Source organism: Myotis lucifugus, unplaced genomic scaffold, assembly GCF_000147115.1.
Source record: "Myotis lucifugus unplaced genomic scaffold, Myoluc2.0 scaffold_357, whole genome shotgun sequence".
NCBI lineage: Eukaryota > Metazoa > Chordata > Mammalia > Chiroptera > Vespertilionidae > Myotis > Myotis lucifugus.
In genome coordinates this window covers 39315-56020 of record NW_005871405.1, presented here as the reverse complement: position 1 = coordinate 56020, position 16706 = coordinate 39315, and the positions used below count along the sequence as shown (strand labels likewise).

General features: G+C 34.4%; 1 protein-coding gene across 21 annotated transcripts in view; it reads left to right on the top strand.

Annotated features, from left to right (window-relative positions):
- RAP1GDS1 (Rap1 GTPase-GDP dissociation stimulator 1) overlaps positions 1–16706 on the top strand; it is a 139226-nt gene that overhangs the window by 91169 nt on the left and 31351 nt on the right. For 20 of the 21 annotated variants that reach the window (XR_002832288.1, XR_002832287.1, XR_002832286.1 and 17 more), the window contains 2 exons: positions 8700–8828; positions 13298–13423. Coding sequence is in view for 11 of the 21 variants with exons in the window: in XM_006101417.3 (XP_006101479.1) it covers positions 8700–8828; positions 13298–13423 (255 nt within the window). In the remaining 10 variants the exon portion in view is untranslated. The remainder of the gene's footprint in view (positions 1–8699; positions 8829–13297; positions 13424–16706) is intronic. The other variant, XM_023764896.1, reaches the window with a different exon arrangement.

Genomic DNA, 16706 nt, shown 5'->3' with positions numbered 1-16706 from the left:
CCAACCCCCTGATCCACCGTGCTCTGTGTGTGACGGGGGCGGTGCCCAAACTCCCCTATCAGTCCTACTCTGTGAGTGACAGGGGGGAGCTCCTCAACCCCCTGATGGGCCCTGCACTGTGCGTGACAGGGTACTGAGCCCCAACCCCCGTGATGGGCCCTGCTCTGTGAATGACAGGGGACAGTGCCCCAACCCCCTGATCGGCCCTGTTCTGTGTGTGACAGGGGGTGGCGCCGCAACCTCCCCATCGACCCTGCCTTGAGTGTGAAAGGGGGCGGTGCCCCAACCCCCTAATCGGCCCTACCCTGAGCGTGACTGAGGGTGGCATCACAATCTCCTGATCCGCCCTGCTCTGTGCATGACAGGAGGCGGTGCCCCAACTCCCCAATCGGCCCTGCTCTGAGCCTGACCAGGGGCTGCACCTATGGATTGGGCCTGCCCTCTGCCACCCGGGAGCAGGCCTAAGCCAGCAGGTCGTTATCTCCTGAGGGGTTCCAGACTGCGAGAGGGCCCAGGCTGGGCTTGGGGGACCCCCCCCCCCCCCGAGTGCACAAATTTTTGTTCACTGGGCCTCTAGTCTATAATAAAAGCCTAGGTGGTCCTTGCACCCTTGCACGACATCCTCATGTCATCACAAGATGGCTGCCCTCACATCATCACAATATGGCCAACACAAGATGGCTGACACAAGATGGCCAGCAGGGGAGGACAGTTGGGGGCCATCAGGCCGGCAGGGGAGTGGTTAGGGGGCGATCAGGCTGGCAGGCAGAAGCAAATAGGTAATCAGGCAGGCAGACTAGCGGTTAGGAGTCAGCAGTCCCGGATTGGGATCGGGCCTAAATCAGCAGTCGGACATCCCTCGAGGGGTCCCAGGTTGGAGAGGGTGCAGGCCGGGCTGAGGGACAGGCCCCCCCCCCCCCCCGCACAAATTTCGTGCACCAGGCCTCTAATTATTATAATAATGCTGTTACTTAATGGACAAACGCCCTAAGATAACTGGGTTTGTAGTAGAGGTATACCAAATGCACATTTTGGTTTGATTCCACATGGTCAAGTATTGATATTAATATTCACCTTTGGCCATTATAGAATGAATTTCTGAATGAAAGAATCTTAAACTTTATTGTAAAAATATGAAATGATTGTTATAGTTGTTTCATTAATGATTTAAAGCTTGGCATTATATTACAGAAATAATACTTTCTCAGATTGTCAGCTTTTGGATTGTTCCTGATCATTATAGTGCACTCAGCAATGTGATACTAAATAGATACCCAATTTTAAGTGAGGGCAGCAGAATAACAAAATATGTTTGGGGTTTGTCATTCCCTAACATGTTTTTCTTTTTTTAATTTGCTTTATGTCTGGGCTAGAGATGATTAATCATAGATGTTAATGAATATTATTTTCAAGATTTTCCTCAGAGTGAATATTTGAGGTGACAAAGTTGGCTTTCTGATTTTAACTCATCCTCACAAGATATAGAGAATTCCCAAATTATTGAAATTCCCAAATTCTTTCTTGAAAGACTCATGGCCTGAATGGAATTAAGTAACTAAAAATTAAAAACAGTTTCTAACATTTATTTCATGCTGTGAATTCTAAAGAGAATAAGTAATGTCTGTTATTCTGCTTTCATTTAATTTTTCATTGTATATTTTCACTATCATTAGTTATTGCCACATTTTAATATTGTATAAGTATGCATTTATGTTTCAACTACTGATAGGATTCCAAAATGTGAGGCACATAGAGAGATTTTCTCTGTATATGGAATGCTTATTTATATTTGAAAATTAATATTTAGATAGTAATAGTAAAATTGAGAGGTCAGGCCTTGTTTTTATTGACGTTACTACACCATTGAACTATGATGGCATCAAAGCATATGAATATGGACCATGCGCAAGTTAGTTGGTTTTTTTTTTTTAATATATTTTATTGATTTTTTACAGAGAGGAAGGGAGAGGGATAGAGAGTTAGAAACATCGATGAGAGAGAAACATCGATCAGCTGCCTCCTGCACCGCCCCCACTGGGGATGTGCCCGCAACCAAGGTACATGCCCTTGACTGGAATCGAACCTGGGACCCTTCAGTCCGCAGGCCGACGCTCTATCCACTGAGCCAAGCCGTTTAGGGCATGCGCAAGTTTTAAAGCCAAAGATAAGTAATGGATTTTGGCCAAATATCAATGTATGTTTAATTTAGACCACTTAAAATATCCATTCACAGAGAAATTCAAGGTAGAAAAATATCATTTGTAAATTAACTTGTATAAAAAATTCTGTTTTCTTTTATTTAAGTAATTCAGTTTTCTAATTACAATTAAAATCCAGTTAACATCAAACTGCCTATATTTTATTTATAAAATATTTTAAAATTAAATACTATTGGAAAATGGGTATTAACTACAAATCAGAAATTTTTGGTTATGAGCTGTGTCTTATTAATAGTTTGTGTGTTTCCAAATAACTTGTGTGTAATTTTAAAGTATAAAACTTAATGATAGTAATGTTTCAGGGTAACTATTAATATTTGCTTTAAAAAAAAAAAGCCAGTTAATCCTTTTGTAAAACAATTTTTATATTATTAAACACATATGTTTGTAAGATATACATGTTGTAATGTTAACCTGGCATTTAGCTTCATTTAGGTGTAAATTTATACTTACTTTAGATAGCACTTTTCTCTCAGCACTGCTATCTGAGAGCAGAGACTGGATTTATTTCTCTCAGTAAGAGATGCTTAAACAACAGCTGGCAGCAGTCCTCTTTAAAACAAACAAACACAAATCCAGTTGTAACCTTTAAAAGACCAGTTTCTTTGTGAGATGGAAGTGCAGAGTTTTCTTTAATCAGAGTAGATATATTTGTAGACATTTCCTTTGTAGCAGTATACATTATAAGAAGAGTTGATCTGTAGTAAATAATATAACCTAATGAGTCTAGGGGGGGGAAAAAAGATCTTGATTAAGACATAATCACTCTAGATGTCATTGGATTCAGAACACTAAATGGATATGTCTCTTAAAAATAATAATTCCATTTTTTCCACTTGTGATTTTTGCTTTGGGGTCTTGTTACTGTTGTTTTACATTACACTCGCTCATGTAATTTGGTCCTTTATCTCTAGAGCGCTTACAAGAGGGAAATTTTGCTCTGTAGAGACTCTTATTTTCAGAACCCAGAAAAAAACTTCTCAATTAGCTTTTCCACATTTTATTGTTAACTTTTAGAAAGTAAAAAATGTGTAAAAGTATTATTTTAAGCCCCTTGTATTCTTAATACTAATGAATCTTGATTCTCTTTATTTCCTTTGAAATTTCTGTCATTAAAATGTATAACCTGGGGCTTACATTACTGGGATAATCTTGGTGCAAAACCCATAATGCATGTTTTGTGTAAAGAGGGCTTTTAAAAGAATTGATTTTGAAGTTAATTTTAATCACATAAATATTTTTAGTTTTATATGCTCAACACTAGTTTAGAATAACAGCTCTTTACATTCCTTATCAATCAACAAAAAGATACTCAGTAATAAGTAACTGAAAAGGAAGTTTTTACTTGTGCCTGCACTTGTGTTTTTAGATGTGAATCATCCTCTCAGTAGCTATAGTTAAGTCAGTTTATTTTTTAGTGTTTTAGTGGAGCTATAACTTGCTTAACTTAAACTCCTAAGTTTTACTTCACAGATATATAATTTCTAATTTATCTTTTCTTGGAAATAAAACTATGCCATTAGTTAAGGGCTTTTTACTCAGTCTTTATTATGCTGTAATGGTTTTTAGCCAATTTGTATTAGAACATCACATCAAGTTTTATATTTGCTTGTTTTTGTTTCAACTGTATATAATTCATTTAACTGTAGATGGGTTTTTATGTAAACCTGTAAATAGGATACTCTTATACTATGAATAATATACATACCATATGTACATACTAATGTGGAAATTGTGTTTTGAATGGTGTGTCATTTTAAGTTTCATTATTCATTCAGTCATATTTACCAATAAACTTAATAGTTTTATAACATTGTAAGAGCCTTCTTAGGAATGAGATAAACATGTGTTATAATCTTAAGGAACTTTTTCTATTTAGTAACTGATCAACATCAGCTGAGTTACTTGGCATACTTTTCTGGACCTTTAGTCTGTCTATACCAATGTTTTTAAACATTAAACTTAAAACTCAGGGGGAAAAGGTTCTTCAACTTGAGATCTTCTCTCCAGATCTCCATTCTTTGGAGTTTCCATGAGTGTGACCTGAAGAACTTGGAACCATTGAAATTCAAATGTAGGTAGGTAAGTGTTCACACCAGCGCATGCATTGATTGCCTTATATCTCTTTGTATATGCATCTGTATTGCACCCTCTCAGTGCCTTTCTTCCTCTTCCTCCCCATAGATCATGTAGGGCCTGTGTCACCCTGATATTATGTAATTGTGTGATTCTGTATTTTGGTTAGTATTTGTCTGTGATGTGTGTCAGGAGCAATTTTAAAATGTCTTCAGATGTTTATGACGTTGTGCTGTCTAAAGACTGTCACACATAACTGTGTGCTCTGTATGGGCCTGGGTTTTGTTTTTGTGAATTGTGTTTATTGAGCTCTGAATAAACATTCCACTGGAGTTGCCGATATTCGTTGAGGGATGCAGAAAGTCTCAGTCATGCATTATTTCACTTACTCTCTCAAATGTGTTTAGAAATGTGAAGTGTTTCTGGTACTACGAATTTCTTCCACTTAGTCTTTGACTTAAAAGTTATCCTGATACCATTATGATAGCATTAATGTCAGCTACTATCCTTTGAAGTACATACACAACATCTCTGGGCAATTAAAAAAGTGATTAAACATAATCATTTGCTTCCAGTGAAAAGAATTAATACTAATTTATTCCACACATACAGGACTCTTATTTAGCTTTCTCCCCCCAAATATTTATTGCTAGTTTACTAAGTTGTAACTGAAAGAGGCAAACAGACTCAGTCATGGAATATTCTCCTAGGCTTAAGTAGAGTTTCTACTCAAGTAAGCAAAATGAGATGTTCAGGTGCTTAATTAATGTAATTTTGCTCAAAATATCTGAACACCAAAATCTAGAATTTCTAGTATGTTTTTTATTATCACATATGCCAAACACATCATTGAATTTCAGAATCTCCTGGGTTTGTTTGTTTTTGTTTTGGTCTATCTCCTATAAAAATTAGAAAATTCTTTAGCAGTGGTTCTTAAACATTTGATATCAGGACTCTTTTAGACACTTAATTACTTGAAGACTTCAAAGAACTTTTGTTTATATATACACATGTACATGAGTAATATCTATTAATATTTTACTGTATTAGAAATGAAAATAGAGACATTTAAAAAATTATTTAGTATTTTTAAAATAATAAAACCCCACTATACGTTAACATAAATAACATTTTTATGAAAAATAGCTTCAGAATTTAAAAATGCTAAATAAACATAACATTTATTTTACTGTGTGTGATGGTGAAGAATATAATGACTTCTAATACAATTTGGTGTCACTGACTGCGTTCATACTAAAGCCCCAGCAGTTTTACCTACCAATGTGTTTTCACCATCATTGCAAATGTCAATACAGTAAAAAAGGCAAATAAAACTTTGGTAAATTTATGAAAGTAGTTTTGACTTTGTGATCCTTGAAGGGTTTTGGGGCTTCTATTTTGAGAACCATGTTCTAGGATGCCTGCTTATCTTGAGAAAATTTGTATCAACCTGTTAAATGCCTTCTTCTTCTTCTTCTTCTTCTTCTGGGCTTTTATTATCCAAGTCTCCTTGCTTGCAGTTGATATGAACAGACTTGAGAGTTATTTGAGCATAAATTTTGTTTTAGTTAGCATCATAGAACTAGATATTAAAGAAAGCAGCCAAGTGCTCTAAAATGAGTCTCTCCATTGGATAACTATACATTTTTCTCTTCATACCTGTGTGTGGTTTATTGTATGTGAGTATACAATTAATTTGCTCCTGGGCAGTAGTAAAATATGTTTTCATGAAGCAACATGATTTTCTTGAATTATGGCGATTCACACCATGTGCCGTTGTGATAAGCTACATTTTTTTTCCTGATCTATCACAATTTCAAATATTATTGCTCCAATTTGTATGCCAAAGATGGTATGAAACTCTGAAACATTTCTTAACTTTTTGTCCACTCTTTTTTCTGGAACCAAAATTCGTAATATTGTAAAAGTGGTCCAAGAAAGTTGTAGAGATGCCAAGTTAGGAGACCATTAACATCATCTTCTAAGTGGCATTCTCCTGTTGAGTTATCTCCTTTGTAAAATTTGTTATTCTTCTGATGTCCCTGGACTGTGGGATTTTTATAGTTTATACCAACAGTACTGAGGGGGTGTGTGATGCCTACATATATGCAGATACATAGTGGAGTTTGACTCACACTCAATGCATGCGCTAGTGCTCACGCTTACATACTTGAAATTTAATGATTCAGCAGCTCTGCGGTATTTGAAGAGGTAGTCAAAATGATTAAATAAATAATTGAAAGTCTAAAATACTGCTAAAGAACAAGAATCTGCAGGTGACTCAATAATAAGGAACTCTATCTACTGGTAAGTAATCCACGTAATTTCTAACTTGGAAAGCTTCTCTGTGCACCGAGTCTCTAGTATAGGTATAATACTGTATCCTATAACATAAGTAATCTGCCTGTAAGATGCATATTGTGAATCATTTACTTTTTTTAATATATTTTATTGATTTTTTACAGAGAGGAAGGGAGAGAGATAGAGTGTTAGAAACATCGATGAGAGAGAAACATCGATCAGCTGCCTCCTGCACATCTCCCACTGGGGATGTGCCCGCAACCCAGGTACATGCCCTTGACCGGAATCGAACCTGGGACCTTTCAGTCCGCAGGCCGACACTCTATCCACTGAGCCAAACCGGTTTCGGCGTGAATCATTTATTAATTGCTGAATTGTATAGTTAGGAAAAATACTGAACATCAAAAGCCTAAAAACGAATCATTTAGTTGAATATATTATTTCTGTGTCCTTTTAGAACAGTCTTCATAATTCTATTGCAAAATTTGAAATTGTTTTAGACTATTTGAACTCAAAATGTAAACTTCCTTTTTTCCCCTCAGGCCTGTTTTCTATTCTTGTTTTGGTAATAGGCCCCTTTCTAATATAGATAGGTTCCCACAACTGAATGAGAGAATATTCGTAATTATCTACTCATCAGTTTTCAGCGCCATCAGCCTCTGTTGGCTATCTCTCTCTTTTTTTTAATTATTGATTTTTTTACAGAGAGGAAGGGAGAGGGATAGAGCGTTAGAAACATCGATGAGAGAGAAACATCAATCAGCTGCTTCCTGCACACCCCCCACTGGGGATGTGCCCGCAACCAAGGTACATGCCCTTGACCGGAATCGAACCTGGGACCTTTCAGTCCGCAGTGTTGGCTATCTCTTCATACTTTCTAACGGCAGGAAAAATTAACTGTAAAGACCACCAGGTGAATAATTAACTTGCATGTGATACAGCTCAACCCTGTCTTTATGTTCTTTTCTGGTAATCACTCAACTACCTCCTTATCTATAGGTTAAAAATTATATAGAGATTAGTAGGCAAACTCTGCCAAGGGAAGCATGCTATGAGGAAAATTTGTATTGTAAAAAACAGATTTTTATCTTTAGATTCCCAGTAGGTAACTTACTAGAATTTGGAGAAAATTATTAGCTTGAAAATGGCACATAATTTTTAAAGAAAAAAATTGATAACATCCTGTATCTTTGGATGAACCACTTATTAACAGTAACTTTATGTTTTGCATAGACATGTGAGTGTTTATGTCTTCTTATCTTATTCAGTACTTTGGGTTGGCATTTTGGTTTATTTATTTTCAACTTTGTTACAGGTATTCTATTGTTAATGAAGAAGCATTGTGGAAATCCAAGTCATATTAAGTACTTTAAATCCAGTTAGTTTCTTAGAATATGAAGACAAGCAGTGATGGCAAAGCCATACTGACCTCATTCTCATTCTCTTCACCTCTCAAGCTAAATTTTCCTTTCTTTGCTGATTGTTACTATTATTAAATACCAATTTGAGAAGAAAAATATTTTAAGTAACCCTTTCTTTCCTTGTTGAAACTACTTTTCATCCTAGCAGTCATTGAAGAATGCTCTGCTGCAATTAAAAATTTTTGTGAATTACGTGTTTATACTTTTTATTCTTTATTAAGTGATTCTAATTGTCTTCTCTCTTCATCTTTATTAAAACTTGCTTTTTAAAATGCTTTTTATATACTCTGATTTCCTGTAATGCAAATGTTATTCAGTCTAACCTTTTTATTTAAAAAACAATGGTAATGTTTATTCACTTATACATCTTTAAAGCCTACTTTGTAAAGGTATAAGAGCCTGTTTTTTCCTTAAAAAACAAAAGCAAAAAACAACAACTAATGTTTGACATATTATTTCAATTATTTTTATTTCTAAATTTCTTTTAATTATTGAAAAGATTCAAGACTCAATTCTTCTGAACTAATGTCTTTAAATTTTCAATACAATTATATGAATGGACTTAATCTTGTTTTACTGTCATTGAAATAGTATTGAGTTTGCAATAAAGAGAATAAGAGGTATTTTTCTTCTTACTAATGTCCATTTGGTACAAAAACACTTTTTTTGTTTGATTTTGCAGATTCCCTTCAGGCCCAGCTTATCAATATGGGTGTTATTCCTACCTTAGTGACATTACTGGGCATCCACTACCAAAATGCAGCTCTTACAGAAATGTGTCTCATAGCATTTGGCAATTTAGCAGAACTTGGTAAGTCTTGTTCATGAACCACTAATGTAATCAACTTATTAATGTACTTAATTTTTTCTTTAATTATTAACAACATGGAAATCCATTGAGATTAGTTTATTTCCTTGAAGCATTATAGATATTTGCTTCAATGTTAAAGAAATGCAGATCCAATTATATCTTATAATTGTATTATTTAAAATTGAGAGCTATTTTGCTTTCCTAATTGTTTCATACATTGAGGTTTAAGTGTTATATTTTTTAATAGAGTTGAACAGTTAAAATGATCTCCCTTGACTTTAGTATGTTTATATGAGTGATCATCTTAAAATCAAGTAATTGTATTTCTAGGGCAAAAAGAAAGGACTTCATAATTTATTACATTTTCAGATGAAAAGGAATCTATCAGACTGTGGTCCTTCCTCCTCTTTTTACAAAGTCCCTAAAAATGGTAGGACACTTTTTCAAAAGAATATATTTGTAATAGAATAGAAAAATTATGAGAACTCCTTGAAAATCAGAAGACAGGCAAAAACAGACCAATGCTGGAAATAGTCCAGTCATAGCAGAGAAGAGGACTAATGACCCCAGCAGTCCGATCTCTTTTCTTTGTTTTATTTTTCTCTATATCATGTATAGTACTCCTTTCTCCTTCCTTCCCATGATAGAAAGTTATAACTCCTCGTCTGAATTTACTGCACAACTATGTTCATAAATTATTTATTCTGGAGACAATGAAATCAAATGATGTTTTGTCATAGATAAATATAATTGCTAGAACAAAAAATAAATCTATTATTTATCCCCATTTTATAAATAAACTAGAGGCCTGGTACACGAAATTCGTGCACAAGGGTGGGGGGGGGCCCTCAGCCCAGCCTGCACCCTCTTGCAATCCAGGACCCCTTGGACATCCCTCTCACAATCCAAGACTGCTGGCTCCTAACCGATCACCTTCTTGCCTGCCTGATCACCCCTAACCACTCTGCATGCCTGCCTCATTGCCCCTAACCGCTCGCCTGCCTGCCTCATTGCCCCTAACTGCTCTGAATGCCTGCCTGATCACTCCTAACTGCTCGCCTGCCTGCCTATTTGCGTCTCTAACTGCCTCTGCCTTGGCCCCTGCTGCTGTGGCTTCGTCCAGAATGACATCTGGAAGGTTGTTTGGCCTAATTAGCATATTATGCTTTTATTATTATAGATAAACAGAAGCACCAGAACTCTAAACTTGGATTTTCTAACTGAAATTTATATCCTAACACACTACTTACTAAAACCTTTTTTTAAAAAAATATATTTTATTGATTTTTTACAGAGAGGAAGGGAGAGAGATAGATAGTTAGAAACATCGATGAGAGAGAAACATCGATCAGCTGCCTCCTGCACATCTCCCATTGGGGATGTGCCCGCAACCCAGGTACATGCCCTTGACCGGAATCGAACCTGGGACCTTTCAGTCCGCAGGCCGACACTCTATCCACTGAGCCAAACCGGTTTTGGCTACTTACTAAAACCTTGATTTTAGTACTTTACTTTTGCTTTAAAAAGTTAAGAGAATAGAGATTATCACAGTTAATTTTAAAAGTCATTCTTTTTCAGTGGGTAATCTGCTGGTATTTGTAAATCTTTCTTCCCTCTGTTTTTCTTCTTATACTGTCTCATTATTTCCATTATTAAGTAAAACTAAGAATGAAAGAACATTTATTTGCTTTTCACAAGTTATTATTTTCCATTATTAAAATGGAATGTGAGAGTTTGTGTACAGTATAGTTTATAGAAATAAAACAAATTGTGTTATAATCCCTGATACCGTAAAATCTGTAATGGAAACAAACAACATTTAAAATGAATTGCCTGTGTTAAGGTACCAGAAGTTGTTTGGGAAGTTATATAGACCACCTAAATTTCCCTGGTCTATAGTAAAAAATGGATATGCACCAATTTAGTTCAGCCCAGTTTCATACTCTGTTCCCAGCTGTTACTGCTCTTACCCCATTTTTTCCCCTTTATTTTCTAAGATTTTTAGAGTTTATATCATGAGTCTTGTGCCCATGTAATAGCTAGGTTATACATCACCACCAAAGTAGAGCATGTATGCCTCAGAATACTTTTTCTCTTTTCAGTGGTCTTACTGGAGCCCATGAGTTAACAAATCATGTAGTATTATTTTTATTGACACAACTAAGTATCAAGTTCATATCACATTCCTGGTAGTATGAGTATGGGTTACTATTATACTCTCATAAAACTAAAGTACATAATTTTCTAGATTAGGAGGGTCTGTCAGTTGCCTTGCCTAATAGATGAAAATAGGCCCAGACCATAGCATATCAATGAGAAGTTTTAGGATAATGGAGAAAAGAGAACATCTTACAGGCATTGTATACAAAAGACTGTGAATCTGTACCCATCAATTATCTCAAAACAACACTGGCAGCCAGAAGAAAATGGAGTTATAATAAAGACATTGTCACACATGAACATCTCAGAAAATTTATATACTTCATAACTTTCCTTTGGAAACTGCTGTAAGATGTGTTCCACCGTTACAAGGTATTTAAGTTACGAAAGAAGACAACATAGGAATCTGGATACAAGAGATCCAACAGAAAACAGAAATTCCTGGCAGTATGGTGACATGAGAACCCCAAATGGTCTGTGTTCAAAGACCAACCAGTCCAGATTGGGACAAATCAGAAGGCTGCTGGCATCAGAGTTGGGGAAATTCATATAGGACATGAAATTGACCGAATGCCTAAAGTGAATGGGCTCAGTAAGAGATGATTAGACACTGATGGAGAGTTTAGAGTTAAATTAATGATAAGAACTTAGAAAAGTAAGCAAATTAGAAAACAATAATTGCAGGGGAAATGAAATAGTATATTATTAAAGCACTAGTAGTTGATATAACCAAAATTACATTATAATTACATTAAGAATATGGAGGTATGTGGTTTAGACAGGGGCGAAAAAGAAAGCTGATGCTTTATCTTTCATAATAGAAACTCAATAAAAAAATTCCAGGATGTTCACTGTACCCCCCAAACAGAGAGCAACCAGTGTAGATTGAATTTGTTCAGAATTTTTTTGAGAGAAACTTCTAGATAAATTAATAGGATATCTGATACAGCAAACTAAATTAGAAGAGAATTGGAGAGAAATGGAAATGGATTTCAGTTGTATTTTGGAGGCAGATTGGCAGACCTTGGTAATCCATTGGATGTAGAATTGAATGAGAATAAGGCATCAGTGGCTCCCAGGTAGAATATTCATTTACCATGTTAAGTCTGGAGGAAGAACAGAAATCAGGGTAATATCAAAAGTCCACTTTAGATATTGAGTTTGAATGCTAAAGGTATTTAAGTGGAGATGTCAAATGGTCAGTTAAATAAGTAGCCTGGAATCCAGAAGAGGGGTAGAGAGAGATGATTGTGTAATTAGCAACATTCAAAGACTGTTAATACAATGGAAAAAAGTTAGATTGCCTAGGGCAGTGGTTGGCAAACTGCGGCTCGTGAGCCACATGCAGCTCTTTGGCCCCTTGAGTGTGGCTCTTCCTAAGCCTTAGGAGTACCCTAATTAAGTTAATAACAATGTATCTACCTATATAGTTTAAGTTTAAAAAATTTGGCTCTCAAAAGAAATTTCAATCGTTGTACTGTTGATATTTGGCTCTATTGACTAATGAGTTTGCCGACCAATGGCTTAGGGTAAAAGAATGGACCAAAAAGGTAAGAAAGCAAAGGATCATATCCCAAGGAACTGGAATTTATAGAGGTCTGGAAGGAACAAGCAAAGGACACTACAGAGAGTAGGTGTGGACCCAAAACTGGCTTGAAGTGAGTTTAGGAATTAATGCATGTGAGTTAAGAAAGTAGAGAGAGTGTATGTTATTAAACAATGCTGTTAACTTGTTTGTGAAAGTGAACACGGATGGTATTTGAAGAAAAGTGGAGTAGAGGGAAGGTGTTTATTTTTTTTATATTGCTTTTTTATGTGAGGCTCTAGAATGGAGGAGAGGTTGGATATGTGAAAGAGACAAGAATGAATGGGACCCCAAATACATGTGAAGAATTCATTGGCTTTTAGCAGTAGGCATATCAGGATTAGTGCAAACTCACACCACTTTAATGATATAAAGATAAGTCACCTTTAATTCAACCAAACAAAGTTCAGTCTGTTCTGAGTACTTTTTCTTTGACAAAACCTTGAAACTGAATTTAAAACTTAGTAATTTTATTGTTGCTATGTCATGCTAGTGAACATTTTTATAGTCTTGACCATAATTGGGTTAGAACATTTTCTTTAAAGCCTTAGACATTTTTTCTTTTCAGGGGCATTAGAAAGTGGATTTGATTATTCCTGTATTTGAAGAATGTTTATCAGTAATGGTATGCAATGACCAAGTATTGGAAATAATAGGAAACAAACAATTTCTGGGTTTAATTTTATTTGCTTACCATAAATTTTCCTTTTTTTTTTTTTAACAGAGTCCAGTAAAGAACAGTTTGCCAGTACAAACATTGCTGAAGAGTTGGTAAAACTCTTCAAGAAACAAATAGAACATGATAAGAGAGAAATGATTTTTGAAGTTCTTGCTCCTTTGGCAGAAAATGGTGAGAAAATAAATGCATCTCTTGATTTTTTTTTAATCATTTACATTTTTTTCTAACATTATTTAATTGCTAGCTATTTAATTTATTAATGATGCAAGTTTGAATTTGGATATCTCTAACTTCAGCTACATTATCTACTTCATAATTGTATCTACATTGGCCAAAGCTACTGTCCAAGTTCGTTCAACTTGGAAGTCTTGGCAAAGATGGTTCTGTAGCTTACACATTCTTATGCTGATCTGAAAAAGGCAGCTGAGAGCCTGAAACCCACTTTTGTACCCTTGCAGAGCAAAGGGGATGAAAGTTGGAGTTCTAGGCCTGTCAATAGTGTAGACACTGGTAAACTACTTCTGTGTTTGGGCAAGAAAAAAAAAAAATCTTAAGGAATACACCTTAGGAATAAGAGTGATCCAGAATAAATAAACCATTCCATATGAATAATTTTTCAAATACAGTGTCTAGCATATAATCAAAGAGGACCAGACACATGTGGAGACAAGACATTATAAGCAAGAACCAGCACTAAGAACAGGCAACAGCAGCAAATCTCCAGATACTGGAATTATTAGACATTGACTCAAAACAGGTATGCTTATGATATTCAAAGCAAGCTTGAAAATTTTAGAAGGAAACTGAAAACTCTAAAATATGACATGACAAATTTGAAAGAAAAAAAAAAACAATTGGAAATTCCAGTATTGAAAAATACAACCCAAATTAATGGATGGAAATGACAGATTAAATGTAGTTGATTTGGGGAACTAGTGAAGATAGATTGAAAGGAAGTCCAGAAAGAAAAGAACCAATATGCATAAAACAGAATAAGAGGTACAGAGGATAAATGAACAGCTCTCATATACATTCTGGGAATTCCCAAAAGGGTGGGAGGAGGGTAGAGATCAGAGGATGTATTTAGAGAAATTTTGGTAGAGAATTTCAAAAAATTCAAGAAGCCAAATGAATCTAAAACATGATAAAAATAAATTTACATCATATTGAAATTATAGAAAAAAACAATGACAAAATCTAAAAGTAGCCAGGAAAAAGTAGCTTATTTTAAAAGGGCAACTGTTCAACTGATAGCTAACTTCTCAATAGCAACAATGAAAACCAGCTGACAGTGAAACAACAACTTTTATGCACTGAAAAAAAATGTCAGCTTATAATTCTAAACTCAGTGAAATACCCTTCAAAATTGAAGGCAAAATAAAGTTATTTTCAAATGAAAAACAGAAAGTTCACCGCCACTATATAGTCACTAAAGGAAATTGTAATGGGTGTTTCTGAGAGGAAAATGCTTCCAGAAGGAAGGTTCTAGATGCACAGTAGAATAAAGAGCAAAAACCTAGTAAGTAGATAAATTTCATGAACGTTGATTTTATAAAATAATAAAAATAATTTATGGTGAGGTTTAAAATATATATGTATATAATTTAATATATATCAGAAAATAAACATAAATATTGAAGGAAGTGAAAGGTGTTAAAGACCCTTGTATTAATTAAAGGATGGTGTGGTATTGGTGCAAGAATGGACAAAAAGACCAGTAGAAAGTACCAATAGACTCTGATTATTCAAAGATTTCAACTTTTAATATGCCTGCTAAAATAATTTTTTAAAACCATCTGTAATTATCAAATTAATGGAAGAATTTATGGAAAGATTTTTAGCGAAGCAAAGATAGATGGAAAGGAAGTCTAGAAAGAAAAGGAAAACAATAAGGATATAGAATATGTGAACAACATGATTAAGAAATTGGCTTAATAGACATATTTCAGAACACTACCCAACTACAGAATCCTTTCTTTTCAACTACACATGAAACGTTTTAAAACATAGTCATGAAACAAGTTTCAACAAATTCAAAGGATTGCAGTCTTGCAGAGTATGTTCTCTGACTTAAGTGGTTTGTCTAATAATAAAAATATAACTAGGAATTCCTGATAAGATATTTAAAAATACACTGCTAATATTTAGGAGGTCAAAGAAGAATCATGATGGAAATTAGGAAATTTTCTGTAATGAAATTGAAAAGACTATCTCAAATCTTATGTGATGTAGGTAAAGCCATACTTAGACGGAATTTTTTTTTGCTTTAAATGAATATATTAGAAAAGGAAAAAGTAAGAGCAGTGAGCTTAGTATTCATTTCAGAAATTTAGGGGGAAGGAAACCAATGAAGCCAAATAACATAGAAAGAAGGAAACAAAGAGCTGAAATTGGTAAGATAGAAAATACATAATGAATACAAGCATATAAGTCATCAAAGTTGAGTCTGAAGTAAATTAATAAAACTTGTAAATCCCTCATGAGCTAATCAGAAAAAAAAAGAGAGAGAAGACACATAATGAAAATCAAGAATGTAAAAAGAGATCTTACTACTGATCTTACAGAAATTATTAAGAGGATGTTATGAACAAGTTGATGCCAATACGTTTTAAAGTATGGATGACACAAGAAGAAATAGAAAAACTGAGTAATCTTAAATCTTTCCAGAGAATAAGAAAAGCAGATATACTCACCAATTTATTTTATGAGACTACTGTAATCTTTATACCAAATAGATAATACAAGAATGAAAATTAAAGCCAGTTTCACCATGAACATAGATCCAAATTTCCCCTTAAAATTTTAGTAAATGAAGCCCAGTAATATATTTAAAATTTATCCTCAAAGCAAATGGGACTTATTCTGAAAATGCAAAACAGTTTAATAGTGAAAATGTAATTGATATATTTTATTACATTAAAAATTAAAGGGGAGAAATTATATGATCTTCTTAGATTAAGAAAAGCATTTGATACAATTAACTGTGCATTCATGATTTTTAAAAACTTTGCAAATCAGCATTAGAAGAGAATGAAAAGGATATATACCGCAAGCCTACAGAAAACAATATAATGATGAAAACAAAAAGCATTTCCTTTCAAATTGGGAATAAAAAGGATCATTCCTATTTCTAGTCATTATTGTAGGAACTGTCCAGTACAGTAGAATAAGAAAGAAAATATATAGGAGAATAAATAAAACAATATTTATAGATTATATGGTTTATGTCAAAAATCCAAAAGAATTCATAGATCAATTTTTAAAAATTAATCAAAATTAGATTGCTAGCCAAAACAAATGAAAAAATCAAAACATGGTATTATTGTGTACCAGCAAAGAAAATAGGAAATGCATTTTTAAAAATATGTTTTACCAGTATAAAATATTAAATGCTTTAAGAATAGACTAGTAAATGTTTAAGATCTCTGGCAGAAAACTAGGAAATCATCAAGAG